This window comes from Paramormyrops kingsleyae, chromosome 21, assembly GCF_048594095.1.
Source record: "Paramormyrops kingsleyae isolate MSU_618 chromosome 21, PKINGS_0.4, whole genome shotgun sequence".
In the NCBI taxonomy this organism is placed as follows: Eukaryota; Metazoa; Chordata; class Actinopteri; order Osteoglossiformes; family Mormyridae; genus Paramormyrops; species Paramormyrops kingsleyae.
In genome coordinates this window covers 17,379,458-17,398,566 of record NC_132817.1, presented here as the reverse complement: position 1 = coordinate 17,398,566, position 19,109 = coordinate 17,379,458, and the positions used below count along the sequence as shown (strand labels likewise).

Here is a 19,109-nt window from a genome sequence, read left to right as displayed (position 1 = left end):
CTACTGTTCCTCCACAGCCCCAACTAAATCATGTGACTACTTTACAGAGTATGATGCCCAGGCACAAAGCAGGGGAACACCCTGGTTGGCATGCCAGCAAGGTTCAGATAAATTCTTTACCTTCTGGGTCTGATAACCAAAAAAAAGGGAATGAAAACAACACAATGGTTACATTAATCGTGATTTTAAACGCTTAGGCTTTGAGAACCCGTCACTAAAGCGATTGCAAATCAATATCCAAATGAAAATGAATTCAGTATACCAGAAGTGTCGATGTCTGTTTGCATCACTTATACGAGACTCTGTAGTCAAACATCTGCAAACAGCTCTGATCTCCAGATTTAGCGGAACTGTCTGGAGTGCAATCGGGACGACGTGCTCATTGCCTCTAAAGTGGCTGCCGTTCATATGAAACGGGACAGAACGTCCACTTTCTGGAGCTACATTTGGCGCTCCGAGATATTCATTTGTGGAGAGAGGGAGGTAAATGTTAAGGGCCAACAGTCACAGCCGCTAATGTAATGTATAAGTCATTATAAATCTGTGAATGATTCCAAGTTGTTAATCTAGACCATGCAACCCCCTCCCCAGCCGCTTTGGATATCACCTTAAGGGTTTGCTCATAAGAAGATATCAACTCCCTTCCCAACCCATTTGGATATCACCTTAAGGGTTTGCTCATAAGAAGATATAAACTCCCTCCCCAGCCTCTTTGGATATCACCTTAAGGGTTTGCTCATAAGAAGATATCAACTCCCTTCCCAACCCCTTTGGATATCACCTTAAGGGTTTGCTCATAAGAAGATATAAACTCCCTTCCCAACCCCTTTGGATATCACCTTAAGGGTTTGCTCATAAGAAGATATAAACTCCCTTCCCAACCCCTTTGGATATCACCTTAAGGGTTTGCCCATAAGAAGTACATTCGTGATACTGGTCATGTGACATAATGGCCATACTGTGAGGAGTGAGGTCAACTAGTTACGCGTTGCTCATATGACTCGAAATAATGCCCTGCTTACCCCAGCTGCCCACCAGCACAATCCCAACTAGACAGGGATGTCAAGATTTCCTTCCTTTACAAATCGAACCATTTAGAATGTTACAAAATCATTATAGAACACTGTAAGATTTCTCAAATACTCCCCAAATTCCATTCAGAATTGGACACAAGATTGAAAAGTGTGGTTTGGTATATTTTTGCTTTAAAAGGTTCTTCTTCTATGAAAACAAAAGCTACGCAGGAAAATTTCACAGGAATTTGATAATTTCAACTGTCGTACTGGGTATCTACACCAAATAAAGCTTATTATTATGTTTAGACTTATCCAGTAAGTTGTGAATTTATCTGGAGCTCTAAACCCAGAGATTGAGAAATACAGAATCCGTCACCCATAAAAGCAGAATCACCCCAACGTATTATACCTGAGTGGAGTGAAGGAGTGATTTTCAGCCGGGAGCATGGTTAGTTCACAGGCGAGACACAGTTTAAGATACTGTAGTGATGGACAGCACTGTGATGCGGACAGTTGCTGCAGAACCTGCATCCAAACGCACGGCCCACAACTGTGGTGATAAAAGTTGCCCAGAAGTTGCATGGAAACCAAACAAATGACTGTCGTACGAAGGTCACGCTGTAAACGGATTTACAGTCATCGCAGAGGGACTGTGCCGTCATCCCTTAAGGTCGGCCGTCTCCTATGCGACGGAAAAATAATCCCACAGCACACTTCAAAGAAAATTCGGGTTTCAGAGGAAGCCAACTAGTAATGTGACTATTTTTAAATGAAACGGCGGCGAGTGGACAGACGTGAGCGTGAGAGGAAGGCGGGAGAAGCCGGCCATCTCGGCGAGCCGGGGGAAAGCGCTTCACGCCACATTAGCAAACAACGCTAATGTGAAAATGTGCACATTAACCCGGAGTTTAAAAACAGCTGGGGAATTAAACGGACCACACGTGGCCGTTAGCTCACCGTTCGCAACGCAGCGTGCAAAAATAGCGACGGCGCCGTCGTTAACGCATTAAGCAGATGGGATTGGGAATGACTGTTTATTCTTCGAGCCACTTAGTTTCTCCACTGTTACACTCAGACGGGCAAAAGGCTACGTCGTTCCCATTCGGTTCAAAAATTCATCATGCTGGTTGCTCCAGGTTGGACAGCGACCACATTACGCGAGGAAGGGAGGAAGGAGATTAATTGCGTACAGGAGTGGGGACGGGTTTACAGGAAGAGTGGAGAAGAATTAAACCAGAGGAAGGCTGTTTTGGCAACAATACAACAGAATTCACACAAGAAAAGGCATAAGGGTCTGGCTGTGGGTTGTAAGGGCAGAGAGAAAACACTGGACTCAATCCCAGTTGATGTTAAGCAAGAGAATGTCACCTGTCTGTCATCCTGCCTCCCTTAAAGTTTCTTTGCACTCAACGGTGTCTTTTTTCCTAGCACACCACCAAAGTGTTTTCATTCAACTGGCTTTTCAAATGTGGAACGAAAACGATAACCGTGAGCTCGTGGGAGCTTTACTTACCAAAAAATGTTTTGAGGGCAGAACGAAAAATGACCAATCAGAGATAACCAATGAGACTGTACAGGATATGGGTCCAAACAACTAGAGGAGGCGGGAGTAAAACATCTGATTGTTTATCTTTCTGAACCAATCATTTTTCCTACTGCCCTCAGAACATTTCTGTGTAAGTCAAACTCCCATGAGCTAATCGTAATTCCAGTCAGGACTGGCCATGGCCCGTGCGGCACCCCAGGCAAGCTTAACCACCAACACCCCCATCATAAACAAAAGTGCTAACTCAGCACCCACTCAGATGATGGTGCCCTAGGCAGCTGCATATCTCACCTAAAGGGTTGACAGGCACTGATTCCTGAGAAAGATAATTCTGACAGTCAGCAGCGTGCAGCCATAAAGGGGAATGACTATTGAATTCTCCGGGACTTAGTGAGATACTCACATAACTTAGAACATTATACTTCAGTTAGATATTTCTAAAGCGCAGCACCTTCCTTAAGGCTAAAATGACAAGACTCCATTTTACCAGCTCAGAACAAGGGGTTAAGTCTCAGTCTAATAGCCATAACATAAAAGGTTTTAGATCTGACGTTCAAACGGGATTCTATGGGAGCACATTTCCATAAACACACCAGACGAGATCCACCTATACATCCATCTTCCGTCACTGCTGATCCAGAGTCAGACTAGGTCTGGAAGCTGTCCCGGGAAGCACATGGCACGAGGCAGGGGACACCCTGGACGGGATGACGGTCCCTCACAGGGCACATGCTCTCGAACACAATGGCAGGCTCCTTGCACTTCAGAGAAACCGAAAAACACCTAAACTGTATGTTTCTGCACGGCGGGACGAAAGATCCTTTACAGACGTGCAGTCATTCCGTTCCACGCATGTTTGAGGTTCCTTCCACGTCAATTACAGCTGTCGGACAAAGCCAACGTTTTTTTTTTCTTTCTCCGCTTCTCTTTCTTTTTCGCATCTTTCCTGCCGCTTGCCTGCAGATGGCTTCACTCATAAAAAGCTCCTGTGAAAATAGACAGAGCAGAACTCATCTGAAAGTGTGCTTTGGCACGGAGACATACAGAGGCTTCAGAAGGATACTTGGCTCGTCTCTAAGTGATGGAGCGGCTAAGAGACTGTGAAAAACTGTACGTCAGCGGCCAGCTCCAAGATTAGGCCAGAGCCATCTGCGTCTGGCGATGGCGGCCGGGCGGGCGGCCGGGCAGGCGGGCGAGAGCGTGCGCGCGGGAACCTGGCACTGGCACCGCTCAGATTTATTACATCAAGGTTCGCGGATAATTGAAAGAATAATCGTTCTCAATGGAGACTAGAGAGGTAAAGGCACTCGTGCAGAGTACTGGTTTACTTAGGATGCTCTCGGATTCCTGGAGGAATTTCAGAGACTGAACGATCACGGGGGGGGTTGGGATGTGGATGGATAGATGGAGAGGAATCAGCGGCGTGTAACTCTTACCGCTGGTGCGGGGTAACTGAGTAGGTCTTTTTCATTGAGAGAGGAGTAAAATGAATAAATAAACAGAACGACAAAGACATTTTTCAGACGAAGGGGCAGCTTGGTCTGGAATTTTTTCAACTGAACGAACCCCAAAGGCTTCTCGCAAAAAGGTGACTTTCTGAAGGGAAGGGGGCCTTAAACCCACTGCTAAAGCACCCCGCTAACCTGCGGCTAAATGCTAAAGGCCGCTCAACGGCTGGACAACGAGAGGCGCCTCGCTTCCTTAAGGGCTCCTGGGGGGGCCCATCTCATCAGCCCCCACCCATCTGAGTCACAGGCCTTTTCGCCCAGTTAAGGCCCAGATCACCCATCTTTCCACTCGCTGGGGACAAACAGACCAGGCCCCCCCTGTACTACCGCCCCCTGGTGTCACACTGTACCTGTCCGTATTTCTGAGAGGCAGATCCGCCTGATTCCTGACTTTATGCTCACATCTCAAGCTACTGCTGCTTCCCACATCAGCAAACGGAAGCTGGTTCAGCTTCCCAGGCCAAGAGGATAAAATGCAGATAATCAAAGATATCCTCTGGCAGCTCATTTTGAATGCAGAACTGGACCTAGATCTATATATATTTATCAGAATAGATGCCTGACCAATTAAAAATCCTGCAAGAGCTGACATTATGAAATGACAGTAAGAATATAATACCCCCCCCCCCATACACACAGATTGATTTACTTTTGCAAAGATCAAGCTGTTGCAAAGTTTCTCAAAGCGTAAAGAAGTAACTTGCAGTGGATTTTTTTAATTGTATGCAAATGACAATTGGATTAGCTTCAAATTTGTCTGCAGTCAATTTCCAAAATAAACGTTCTTTCATATGGGCAGAATCATAAAAAAAACACGTATATAACAACTCAATTTTAAAACGCTTTGTTGGGGGCACAGATCCCAATCACCTCAAATAAACTGAGTTGTTTTAATCCTCTGCCTCCAGGGGTCATCCAGGGCAAGTCATGTCAAGTCACTTTGTCATTTCACAGGCATGAAGCGGGACAGCGATTCACTCAGAGCATCAGGCACCTAGAACAGACCCGTTCTAGGTAATGATACAGCAAGGGGAGGTACTGTTTGCCTGACATACAGAAATGAATCTAGGGCAAAGCTATTGTTATTTAATGCTGGAAACTTTGGTAAAACCCTAAATATCACTGTGGCTTTTTATTTGCTTTTGCTTGATTCTGGTTCTGCCCGCAAAACAGATGAAACCTCTCCCCCCCGTCTCAGGCTGCTAGTCTCCACACCGTCCTGCCCCCAACTTCCATGGGTTTGAGGGGACATGCAGGCCGGAAGCCCGTCAGGGTTCAGAGCTGACGGCGGCTTCATGGGCTCGACAACAAGCCTCTACGCTGAGACCCAGTCGCACGGTCACTTTCATAGCGAGAGTCACCTCCATCCCCCCAAATCATCCCGGTCACCTGACCACCATCCCCCCCCCCCGCCCCCCCGAACGCCTGACTCAGACATGAGACCGCACACTAAATCACAGCAATAATCCACGTCACACACCTAATGGAGTCCGTGTCAATCACGGCTGAAGACAGGGAACCCAAAAGACTGGACCGTTAGACCAAAGTGACCTTGGATCAAAAACAAACCTAAAATAATAAACCTCACAGATTCTCACAAGCCGACGCGGCTACTGCCTCCCTTACGGCGTACGTTGATATTAGCGGCAGGGCCGTACTGTCGCTGACAGGTAATGTTATTAACCGAGAGACGCGGATTTGGATTAATGAACAGCCCATCGTTTGAGGAGGAAACCCAACGGCTGCTTCCCTCGACAGCTCTTTAGAGGAGCACTTCGGCAAACCTGATTGTGTAAATATAATCCCGGCAAACGTAATTCCTAAGGTAAACGCCGCTGTTTTTCCCCCCAACGCCTCGCAGGAAGCACGCCTCCAGGCCCCGGCACATGCAGCGGGCGTCACCGGTCAGGTGGGGGGGGGCGTGGGAGGGGGCAGCGTTGCGCATCGCTTCCGTGGAAACGAGCGGAGGCGATGGGTAACCGTGCTACACGTGGGAAGCTGCCTTTTTTATCCACACAGGGAGCATCTCGTGAGAAACGAGGACGTGCACCGGAACTTGTAACAACTGGCCGTGGCTAAACCGGAACACCGAACAGAGCGAGGAACCCATTTTCCGGATGGGAAGCGACATTCGGAGATCCGCGTCTCAATCCCACTATAGAGCCACTGAGAAATCCAGCATGCTCCCCCCCCCCCCACCTTGGGTGCCTGCAGAGCACAACCTCTCTGCTGTGAGTGGCAGCCATGAGGAAACCGCCCCCCCAGCAGGAGGTGCCCCCACGCACTGACGCATCAGAGCTAACACCCTCCTCCCAAACAACCCCCATACACATCAAGCAGGAAGCTGAGAGAAACCAACATGTCCCCCAGTCCATGTTCATGGCATCAGGGGCAGTACACCCCCCCACCCACCCCCACCCACGGCGTCAGGGCTGCTCCCTGGCCTCTGACAGCTGGGTATGGCGCTGGTGTGGAATCTTACAGCCAGTAATCAAACCTGCAACTCCCCAGCCGTAGTAGAAGTGGCCTCTCCGCGTTCAGCGCCCCCCCCCCCCCCCCCTCTCCGTGTTCAGCGCCCCCCCCAGGCCTGTGGGGGCCTGTTATATACCTGCATTGGCAGCACTTACAAATTAATCTCTGCTCTCCATGCACAGTGGCCAAAGCCATTGTTTCATACCCCCCCAGTGCCTCAGGCCTGATCCCCCCCCCCCGCAGGCTGCAGCCAGTGATTTATTGACTGGCAGCGAGCGGAAGCCTGCAGAGCTGGGAAGACGCGGGGGGGGGGGTGTTTGTGCAGGTGCCTCAGAGGGTTTCAGTGTTCGCAAACACACGTGTGCATCCCCGTGTGGGCGTACAGACCTCTTTCGCGAGGGTGGGGGCATGTTTACAGAAATTATGGGGGGGGCGCAGTTAGATAACAGGCATGTAGGCATGTGTATACATACACATTACATACCACATTCCGCACAGCGGGACATAACTGGACTGCACTACAGAAAAAGAGAGAGAGAGAGAGAGAGAGAGAGAGCGTGGGGGGGTAAAGACGCAAAGGCAGCCCATCCAGATGTTGATATGTATGCATGGCATCAACTGTCTCTGGGTTTGTTTTAGCAGACACTCATTATTAATAATCATACCAATTAATATTGATGATTAAAAGTTGCCATTGCTGATTAGGCTCGGCACATGAAGAGGCCGTTTAAAATTGCAGATCAGCCAGACCTTATTGTCCTTATTAAAACCAGGGAGCACACGAAGCACAAGTACAGAAAAACACGGAATTTTCCCAGTCTATCCAGTTAAGGGCTGGACAGAAAATGAGCTTGGTCACTGGTTTCTCCACTCCTTCTGCTGGTTAGGGTCAGGGTTCACAGGGAAGCCACTTGCTTAGTGAAAACGAGGCAGACAAATGTTTTAGCGGGAGGGAACATAACCAAGGGGAAAGGACCTCAGTCACATGACATAATTTAGTACCATGTGACTGATGGCACATGTATCAGGAAAATGGCAGGCAGCTGGGCCCTGGCGTTTTTGTATATTTTTTGTGAATTAATACATTTGACCTCCGATCCACTATGGAAAAGGGGGGTAATAAATAAAAGGGGCATCGCCCCCCTCCCCAGGCCACTAGTCGATAGGATTTAACTGCGCTGGCTTGCCGGGGCCGCTAGACCATCTTCGGCAGAATTCCTAATGAAGCGACTCGTTGGCGGGGTGGGGGAGGGGCATCTGGAGAGCTGCGAGCGCGCTACATCATCGTCAACATCAACCCCTCACACGGAGCTGGCCCCCTGTTTAACTAGAACCTCCCGGAAAGCCCCCCCCCCCCAAACAGAGCTCGCTGTTATCCCAGGGACCACAGCGACTGCGGCAGCTGTAGGCATCGATAATTCATCTGTTGCCCGCCGCCGCGAGTCTCTCTTTCTGCCGTTTAGACGAGAAGCGCGTGGGCCTCGAGCAGGCTGGGGGGGGGGGGGGCACTCCCCCGCCTGTCTGTCCCGGGAAAAGCCACAGCCCCCAAAGCAGTGGGCTTTTTCATACTCTTTATTTCTGTTTTCTTGATTTAACGTCCCTCAATTAAAGGTCTCGAATGACTTGTCCCAAGTCTCCGACCATGAGGTGCTCCAGCATTAGCCCAGTGCTCCTGGGGGGCACCGACATCCCTGCACTGCCGCCATTAGGGACGCATGTTCCTCGCTGACATTTTCTGCCTGTGCTGTTTTAGTGTCGTCGGTCATAACAGATGTGGCGCCCCCTAGAGGCGCGGCCAAGCTGCGGGCTGTGCCGATTGGAGAAGATAGGAGTGTATAGGAAAGGCTGTGGCGGTACAGTGGGCTACCCCAGGATCCCCAACAGCAAGGCCTGTCATTCCAGGCAAGAATCAGATCCCAGACACCAAAGGTGCGCTTTTTTTTTTTTTTTTTTTTTGAGGAGTGCAAAGCATATCGTTCCTGTCCAGGAATCATAAGAGATGAGATATCGGGTCCTGCTAAAGGGAGGAAGGCAAAATATATCAAAATTGAAAGCTCTCCTGTAAAGATCGGATTGAATGGGTCTGAGATGTGGTGATAGGATTGTGGGCCTGTCAGACTCCAGCAGAAGTGGGGATAGGAGCTCGGCCCGAGAGTGGAGACGGGGCTGGAGGACTGGAGGGGTGGGGGGGAGGATAAATCCGAATACTCCCTCATGCATGACCCTGCATTAGCAGGCTCCATCCCCTAGGGGTCAGCGTTTCCCGCTCTGCATACATTTTCCACTCTTGTTTGCGTCCCATAATATAATGCCATAGTGATCCAACGGAGACCAAAGATCTAGCTGCACAACAGTGCATCTAAACACCCTCTGCCCAAAAGCCCCCACTCTGTACTCTCAGCTTCTTTTAGCGTCTTTGAGTTTTTGAAAAACACCATATTAATGAAATCTATTATTATCATTCTACGGGGGACCATAATGAATGATAATGAACACATGAATAAGAACAGCATTTCCCATGATGCAATGCGGGTTGGCCGCAAAGGGATTTTGATAGAGAGGCGAGTGAGTGGAACGCGCGAATGAAGAGCCATTAAACACGCCATCAAGGGTGTTCATTTCCAAGGCACAGAAAGTCACACAGCATGAAGAATAATAATATCCATTCAAGTGCACACAAAATATTAGGCATGAAAATTAAACATGGAGACCAATTCATAACGCCTGCAAGCAAACATAAAACAATTCAGCACTCTCCGTCTGGGGTATTCCAGCGTATTCCCCCGACGACCTGTGGCACCTCCCTGGAGCCGGGGGGCCGCCGTCCTCCAGCCCATCACCAGTCACACACAGGTATGTCAGAACAAGGCAGACAAACTGCTACCAGGCACATCGATCCAATAACAGTCATATAAGGGCCATGTTTAAGGTCCATTCCGGGCAGGACGGTGAACCAAATCATGTGACTCAGAGGTGGGAGGAGCATACGGGGACTTAATGACGGATTTAACCAACTAACGGGGAGGCACAGAACCAGAACTCTCGCTTCTGGCATCAGCGCACAGGAGTCTAGGCCCATGATCTGTGAGGGGAAATGAGTCACGTGGATCATATGTGACTGATAGCAAGAGGCTCATCTGAGGTGGATAAATGTCCTTGTCACCTGACTTAGCCCATCTTACATCATAATATAAGGGCTGGCTGCCCTGCTGACAAGATTTACCTTGTGAAATAAGATACTTCCTTAAAGTAATTGTTTGTTTTTCATACAGTGAAAGAATAATGTGACACTTAATACAAATCCATACCTCTCCCCGCCTGCCCAGATGAAAAAGAAAAGCTTAGCATGCAGCACTGGAGGAAACGCAGCCTCTCACTCTTGGTGGTGCCGTTACATATTTATGATGTGCCGCTGACACCTTGCCCAGGATGTACCCCTGTCTGGTGCCCTGTGCCATCTGGGGTAGGTTCCCGACCCACCTGAAACCCCGACCAGGGTTTACAAGAAGAATGGACGGACACTGGCTGGATAATCAAAACCTAAACGTACCACTAGAATTTAACAGTAAATGATGTAATGTTTTGTATCCTCTACTTCTGTTTTACTCCCATGTTCCAAAAAGGCTAAACAACAATTATATAACGATTTACGCAGAGCCGTCTGGTGCAGCTCGATGCCCAGTCGATGCAGGCCGGCGAAGGGGCTGCATCTCTGTCTGAACACAAGCGCAGTTCAGGGTGAGCTAGACCTCATTACGCCGCTTCTGTCCATCTGAACTGTCAGCCCCGGTCTGTGAAATACGGCCAATAAACACGAGCGCCAATCCGTCATGTGACCTCAGACGGCGAGCGGGAGAGATATGAGCGGAACAGAAGCGAGATGCACTTTAATGCTCTCGATGCGGACGCGCATACATAATGAGCAGCTGGTCAATTACTAAAGCGCACTGGGATTCTTTCTGAATGCAGGGAGAGCTTAACAATAACATAGTATTAAAGACATGAAAACTCACCAATAACTATAGTATTGTGAATACTATTGAAATCACATTCCCCATCAAATTTCTCCTATTAATATGCTAATAAGGACAATTTGAGCCAAGGGTGCAACTTCCTTTCTTTGCCTGTGGTATAAGTCAGTGTTTCCCAACCCAGTCCAACCCCAGACAGTCCATGTTTTTGCTCCCTCCCAGCTCCCAGCCAATCAGGAACACCGAATACCTGGTACAGGTGCGCTGGGAGCTGAGAGGAAGCGAAAACGTGGACTGTCCGGGGTTCCCCGAGGACTGGGTTGGGAAACACTGGTATAAGTAAGGGACCTTCATGACAGGAAAGCAATCCCTTATTTGTAGCGCAATTACATTCAGCCTCCACCAGGAGGCGCCTGAGGGGGTAAGGGCCCGGGGTCTGCACCTGTGAGTGCTTGCTCTTTAGCTCGGAGAGAGAGGGCCGTGTTTTCTCATTTTCGCCGAACCCCATGCGCCGCCTGGCCGTGTGCAGGGATTACACACTTACCTGTCTGCAAGGGCCGTGTTACAAGAAAAACTTCATTATTAACCAATGATATATTTCAAATCATTAAATGACACTCCAAAGACCAATCGGCTTTCAGCTAGGACCGGTGCCCCTATGGTCCGCCCCCGCATACGCCCCTGACAATGCATTTATGTAGGTGTCACACAAAGCTTTAACCTAACAGCAGGGACATTTCTGGAAATTTCCACTTGAGCCATTTTCACAGACAAATCACCCAACGGGCATAAAAAAACATTCTTCTGAGAGATCAAGGACATATTTGAAAGAAAAGTTGTATCTGGATCTGCAATGAACATTGACCATCTTGCGGAACATTAGGAATTAGGCAGATTTACATATAGCAGGAAAATAAATAAAGAAACGGTGGATAAGAAAACAGTGGCCTTACCTAGGACTCCAAGCCGGTAGTTAACAGTGATGACAATGACATTTCCATAACTTGCCAAGATGCTTCCATCAAACATATTCCCAGTTCCTTCCATGTACGACCCACCATGGATAAAAACCATCACTGGTTTGGGGCTACCACTTTCCCGGATGTCTGGAAGAGGAAAACACGTCATTAAAAGGACATCAACCCCAGGCGATGTAACTTGCAGACTGACTCACGCATTGGTGTCACAGGCAGTTCGGACAGATGTTTCCTAAGCAACATTGTGCCATGTTCCCCATAACTGGCAATCCCTTTAATCTGGGGCGAGGTTGGCATCAGGAAAAGTTCTGGGCAAAAATGGTGGTACGTGCATCAGGTAGTTCCATTCCAGCTGGGAGGTGGAAAATATTCACAACCACTACTGGACAGCTGGGGGCCTCAACGCAGATTAAACACAGACCCCTCCCCCCCCAAAAAAGAAAAAATGAAGGAGGAAGCAAACATCCGGAAAATACTTCTGCTCCATGATGAAAGAGCTGTAATCCAGAAGTGAGGTATCATTCTTCTCCGCTTCTCTGTTCCACATCTCTGGAGCCTCACACCAAACATGGATCTGCAAGTCAACACTGGGGCTGATTTTCATCTTCAACGGCTCAGCAGGGGAAGCTGCATATTTTTGCCTCATTAAGAAAGACTGGTGACTGTCATGAGGCAGTCCTTTGTGGGGGGGGGGGGGGCTGAGATTGTTTTATTACATCTTCTGTTCGCTTTGATAAATTCATTTAATAACCAAGCCAGCTGGATGCATCCAAGTACAGAAAGTGCATTCGGAGTGATGTCAAGCACAATGCAATGTGCCGCATCGATCGCATAAACAATAAATAATTATGGCCGCTTCCCGCGTGCAGAGAACGAGCAGCCGGCAAGCATCAAGACGCGCCAGCGTGGTCGCATTTAAATTACACTGAATTTCCACGAATCAATTTCCGCGCATTTTAAAATTATGCCGATACTCTCAAGTGAACGCAAGAAAATTAGCTCAACTGGTTAAAGAGCTATCGCTGACGTCTTCTGACGTGAAACAGACGGAACAAAAAAAAAATCGATGGCCACCCGACACGGCCGGCGAGAAGCGCGTCGCGTAATGGCCAACGCCGCCAGCCTCGGGTGTCACGACTTCCCTCCGCCGTTGAAAGGAGACTCTTCCCGCTGAGTGACAGGTGTTCTTCAGCGATGAGAGCTCAGCGTTTACAGCAGGCACTGGCTTAAGTGCAAAGATCCCATTGCCTCTGACCGCGGTGAAGCGTAGAAAACACGCACGCGACTCAAATGAAGTCTGCTACGGAAAGAAAAAAAGAAATTAATGCAGGGCGGCGAGAGATGATATCTTCTTTGTCATCTTGACCCACGGTGAGAAGTTACAGCTTCCTTATCGAAATTCTGTTTACAGCGGATGGAAGGTATTACAGGGATCACCTTTAGGCTATGAGTGTGAAACGTAAAATGCTTGATGAGGCAGACTTCTCTCCCCCTTAGCCTTTAAAGTCACCCTACCCATAATCCCCTGCAAGGAAAAAAAAAATATATATATAAATAAATAAAAACACCTGAGGATAACTTGGAAATAGAAGCACTGGGATGATGTTCTTGGCGCTGGAAAAGCACAGAAACCAGAGTGGCGACCATTCCATTATCCGTGAGTTTGGCAAGAAGACTCCGGTACTCGGACATTAAAATGTTCCTAAGTGCTCTCAACAACTAAAACTGTCCATTCCCAGTTTTGTAGGGTGTCTGTGGCCTCTGTTGGGAGAACATGGCTGTAAAACATAACACAGGATGCGACCTCCTGCACAGATCCAAGGAACATAACCAAATGTTGCTTAGAAAACACTCAGTGTCGCACTGACCCAAACAACATGACCTGAGATGTTAGTATCGGTAATGTTTACAACACCTTTCTCAGTATTATCCGTTTAACATTAAAAAATTCAATGAGTTGGGGGGAAAAAACATGCAAAAAAGGAGGTGATACGAGAGTATTAGTCAGTTTTGACAGTTTTGTGGAGGTGGGATGAAACATGTAAATATTAGAGGTAAAACAAAAAAAAAAAAAAAGAATTCAAGCAAAAAAACCTACGAAAGGTTTTATACAAGAACGAGGAGGGACACGGAACACCAAGCAAAAAAAGATCAAACACATCCATCGAAAAACAGGAGGGAAAAATTCTTCAATTTTAAAAAAGGACAAGAAAATGAAGAGAAGCAAACGAGGGGAAGGAAAAAAAAGAACTGGAGAGTTTCCTTGTCATGCATATCAGTTTGGCATCAAAAAAAATACCTTCATCCTCAGCATCGTCATTATCACTTAAATCATCATTCTGTTTCTTTGAAAGGGGACCTAGAATCAAGAATGGAGAAAATGGAGGAAACAGTGCATTTAAGAGCGGACAAGCCAGAAAAAAGGCACCGTATTACAGAGAGGCTTTACTTTAGGTGTCCTTATAAAGTCACAGTCCCCAGACAAGAAAAGAAAAAAAAGAACACATTCATCTGATGTAAAGACAACTGTGCGATAAGAAAGTTATTCAAAGATGTGTAACACCAAAAACCACACAGAGAAAAAAATTACTCAGAAACAAGTTCTGCATGCTTTCAAATTGTTAAAAGAGTGACAGGATTAAAGATATAATATTTTGGGTTTATTAATATTTTTCACTTGTCTCCATCATCCACAAACACACTGAAGATCCACCGGCTCGCCACAGTCATTCATGCCGCCTTTGAAAACTTTCTGCTTTGTATCACGTCGGAAATGTGCTGAGATTGAATGCAGCCACTCCACACAAGTTCATACCAACCTTGAGAAGGAATCGAAAATCAAAAAACGCCCTTAGGGTAAAAATCCAAGCACTTTAAGTGAAGCGGTATCGCATTTAGCAGTGGTTGCCAAAAATGCGGGCAGGGTCACTGTCTGATATATAAAGCAGGAAGTTATCAAAGGCTACGGTGGATTATTGTTCCTGGGATATAGTTCTAAGGGTTACTGGGGGAACAGGAAACGTGTTAGCAGGACAGAGAACGAGACACTTCAGAACCAGCCTAATTCCCTTATAGCAGAGGTGGTTGGTCCAGAGAGCTAGAGGATGTTCCTCAATATTTGAGATTAAATTATGAAATGAGTAACTCATAAATAGATTTTTATTGCCTTTTAAAAACACATTTTTTCTCTTCTTTGGAAAAACCCCTGTATTTCTGTAGGAGTAATTCTCCTGTCTGTGAGAATTACTCCGGTAAATTCTGTAAAATGTATTATCTTCTTACCTCCTCAATTTATTTATTTTTTGCCACCAGCCACCACTGGTTCATCGGTACTTTTCAGAGACAGGAATGAAACAGAGAAAGCAGCAAAACATGCATGTGCAGGACAAGACACACACACACACACACAAGTGACATATTCAAAACAATCATGCAAAATATACGAAGATCACAGTAGTGTCTATTAAACCTTACAATCGATAACCAGTGTCACATGGAACACTTCTAAAAGCAGAATATAGTCGTGCTTTTTTAATCTCCCACATTCATTATACATTTTCCCACCCTTTTGCAGTGGCTTAGTTACAGTCGTCATGACAACACCTTTCTGCATGGCTGAAAGTGTGTAAAGAAATAAAGTTTGCTCGTGGCAGTACTTGATGATTTTACATAACGAATTATTCCAATGGCTGAAAATGAATTAATGGCAATGCCAGAGTTTTATATTTTTTAAAAAGCACCCGTAACAGGCTTCCATTTTCCAGACAAAAAGGACTCAAACATAATGCAATAAGACAGCACTTCAGAAACTGCTATAAAGGCATTGTCTCATAGTGGCAATATCTTCACTGTACAGGTGAATTTAACCAGAAGGAACACCATCATAAAAACTTTAATAAACACATATGATGCAGACCAGTTTGTCCAATAGCATTTGGGGGGACTGTAATTCTGCTGTAATCACACCTTTAGAGTACTTCTATGAAACAATACTGGATATTGCCAAAGTGAATTGAAGAAATTACTTTCAAATCTGATAAAGGATATAGTGAAATACAAACGCAGGTGAACTGAAATAACTATGAGATTCCTTTGAAATTTAGCGAAGAAACAGACTAAATTCATCACCTAGAGAGATAAGAAGATCAGCAATCAGACAACTGGGATACACTCTGACCTGTGCCATAGAGTGATGGAAAACAGTGGAAAGGGAAGTCTACAATGGATGGGATTACTGTCAATCACCAGCTGGTTTAACCTACATCCCATTGGCTCTTATTAGGACTCCTATTAAAGATTACCATCCAGCACATAGCATATGAAGTTACTATCCATGAAAGGTGGAATTAATCCCTTTCACCTGAGAGAACATGACAAAAACTGGGGAAAAGATTAATACCTAGAGAAGATCCAAAGCACCGCTTCAATTGATCCATATCTCTATCCCCAAAGATGAACATGTAACACACAGCTAGAACTAAAAATCACATCAATGACACATCAAGCGTACCAGGCTGCATGCCAGTTAAAGATTGGGAACCATAAACTGAAGGTTGCTTGGACGAGGTCTGCTGTAATACAAGCTACTTGCCTCGGCCTTTTCTAGTAAAACATCCAGCAATTTAAATGATAAAACCACATGTTGCTTTGGAAGAACTGTTAAAAAACACTTAGTCTTTCAATAAATAGGGCCCTAGTGAGTAGTGACCAGGGTTTAAAAAAACTCCAGGCAGAGAGTGTTTTGGTTTGGTACCCATCACAAATGCAACAGGTCTTTCTGAAAGCAAGACAAGGATAAGCACTGAGGCTAAAGAAATGAAACATGCCAGGTTCACAGATCAGAACCTGTTTGTGGGGGCTTCAGCTGTCACTGAGATTTAGGGGGTGCGCGGAATCTCGACGACTCTAAGTGAGAGGGCTTTCTTCAAACTCAACTTTTCAACTGCCGAGATTATCTGACAGACAACTTCATCTCCACGCCACCGAGAAGGACACCCGGCCCAACGTGATTTGTCTTCCAGGATATCTCACTTCAACAATAAAATATGCTCCTTCACAAGAACTATTTCATCCTGCTGGCGACCCCAGGAGCCGCTGAAGTGGCGTTTCTGACTCGAGTCACTTCAGTGGTCACCATGGACTGTTTTTGGATATTTACTAAACCCGCCTCTGACCCTCAGCGACTTGGTCGATCAACAAGATGTTCATTCAATCAAAGTTTCAGCTACTATCAACAAGAACTTAAAGCATGTAACAGAAAGCCTGCTGCTGATCATTAATTGTTACTGTTGATGACATTACTGCCATCAACCAATGATACTACAAGGAAGGGATTTTGCTAAAGTACATTTTTAAGCAGGTGCACTATAAAATTCAAATTGAGAAAGTTTGTTTAAATGTTAAAGTTAAAAACGACTTAGTAAGAAGGTAATTAATGAGTGGCAGGCATTTATCACTGGTTGATTAGTCTAATTATCAGTCTAATTACCCCAGACATAAGTGCTAAATGCCTCATGGCTCTGTACAGAAGGCTTATAAGTACAGGAGTTTTAGAAGAGTTTAGAAGCACAGATATAATTGTTAATGCAAAACAGACAAAGCAACGTTGCTGTTCATGCTGAAACCCCAATGGTTAGGGAAGCACACTTGTAATTGAAAGATTGCAGGTTCGAATCCCTGACTAGCAAGGCACCACTGAGGTACCCTGATCAAGGTACCGCCCCCAAGCACTGCTCCCCGGGCGCTGAATTAGCTGCCCTCTGCTATGTCACAATGTCACATATGGGTTAAATGCAGAGGACACATTTTTTTGTTGTGCACTGTGGTGTGGTGTGTCAATAATGACCAAAAAATTCTAAAATTACATTTCAGACAATGGCAAAAAGTTTTATGGATAACACTTTACTGAGAGGGTACAAATGACATAGTATTAAGCAATTACTTAAGTATTAATTAACCACAAACTAGGTCTTAGTTACATTCTGATCTCATGTTCATTCATCATTAATGAATCGTGACACAATATATTTGTTACTGTGTTAAATTTGTAAACCTTTGTGAACTACTGAAGGAACTATTGAAGGAAAAAGTAATTACACAAGTGAAATACTGATCTTCTGTTTGTTAATCATTAATAAATCAGGATGCATCTTTTATCTCTAGTAGCTACTACTGTATATTTGTTCATGATTTGTACTTCAGTAGTAACTGAGTCTTTGTGTCCCCTCATGGAACATCAGTTTATGACATATTGCTTATATTAAAATGCTTCAGTTTTGTTTTGATTCAATATACATGCTAATTCAAATATATATATAGAGAATATATAATCAGAATAGGATCAGAATACTTTGCATTGTGAGTGACTTTAAGAATGATTTTATTAGTAATATACATTAAAATATACTGAATGTAAAAAAAGTGCAGTTACAAAACTTACTTTATTTTCAGATGGATATATTTTCATTAAATTGTTACACGTCTCCAGGTATTATCTGAACTGTCATGGTAACCGTATATATTCCTAGTTTGCTGTACCATCAATCTAAAAACCGACCTGCAGACAATTCTACAGAATAATGAATCCCCACAGCACTTCTGTTAGAACTGCACACATTTTTCCTTCAATTGTATAATTGTGCAAAATGACGATAAAATATTTCTTTTAATTGTTTTAAATAGTGTTTTACAATAAATATTGTCCACTGGTTTGCATAGATAACAGTATGAAGCTGGTCGAGTTTATTTCTGGAGATGCTACAAGTCATATATTGTCAACTAAAATTGATGATTTGTTTTTTTATTTATCATTCTTGGTTCAGGATGAGAAAGGAGCCGCATGATTGCTGTGGGATTCATAAGATTCACCAGTTTGGATATGAACGTTTTTGTCTGCGGGCCCGCAGACAGAACCGATTCACAAAGGTCCCTATTAGCTATGTAAGGTGAACAAACAGGTTCCATAAAAGCAAAGCCTTCTGTCTGATGACAGAGGCCATTTGCTCCCTCTAATGAGCAGCAGATATCAGTTTTAAGCAAATGGCATTTTTCATTTGCATTCTGAAGACACGGTTGACCAGCTCAAATGGAATTTCTTTTGGTTGGTTTAGAAACATTACATTTTGATCCATTTTCATTAGAATGATTTATAAGCTGGGTAATACCCACAGTACTTCATAGCGAACTAGATGCGTTTAGTAATTATCAGTGTGTGAGGTAAATTGGAATAAATTATCCCTTTGATTTTACATCTGAGGGCTGAGTTTATTAGTCTGCCCTCCAGTGCCCCAGCTGTGGCCAAAGGTTATTAAGTGAGATATCAAAACATGCCTTTCCTGTAGTACAGCTAATAAAATAATTATCTGCACACTTTGAAATTTTGCAGGGTCCTGACGCAGACTTGTTGCTGTTACAGAGCGTTTCGTCAGTGCAGATTAGCAGCAGAATAGTGTTTCTGTTACCTTCACTCACAATATCCACAAATATTTAATTAACGAACAGCCATTAATATAACGACTTTGCAGGTCTGCTTTTTCTGATCCACTTGCCCATTCCAGCATCACTATTAGTGGTTTTCTTTAGCATGTGTCACATGAGCTGTGGGACTGGAGTCCAGTCTT

At 45.2% G+C, this 19,109-nt stretch overlaps 1 protein-coding gene across 3 annotated transcripts in view; it reads right to left on the bottom strand.

Moving 5' to 3' along the window:
- Nucleotides 1-19,109, bottom strand: part of LOC111854677 (neuroligin-1-like) — a 122,657-nt gene that overhangs the window by 72,335 nt on the left and 31,213 nt on the right. Inside the window, exons 2-3 of one of the 3 annotated variants that reach the window (XM_072704314.1) lie at nt 13,790-13,849; nt 11,467-11,619 (exon numbers count right to left, since the gene is read on the bottom strand). In XM_072704314.1, coding sequence (XP_072560415.1) covers nt 11,467-11,619; nt 13,790-13,849 — 213 coding nt within the window. Of the gene's footprint in view, nt 1-11,466; nt 11,620-11,687; nt 12,937-13,789; nt 13,850-19,109 lie in introns of those variants that run through there. The other 2 variants (XM_023832913.2, XM_023832912.2) reach the window with 2 other exon arrangements.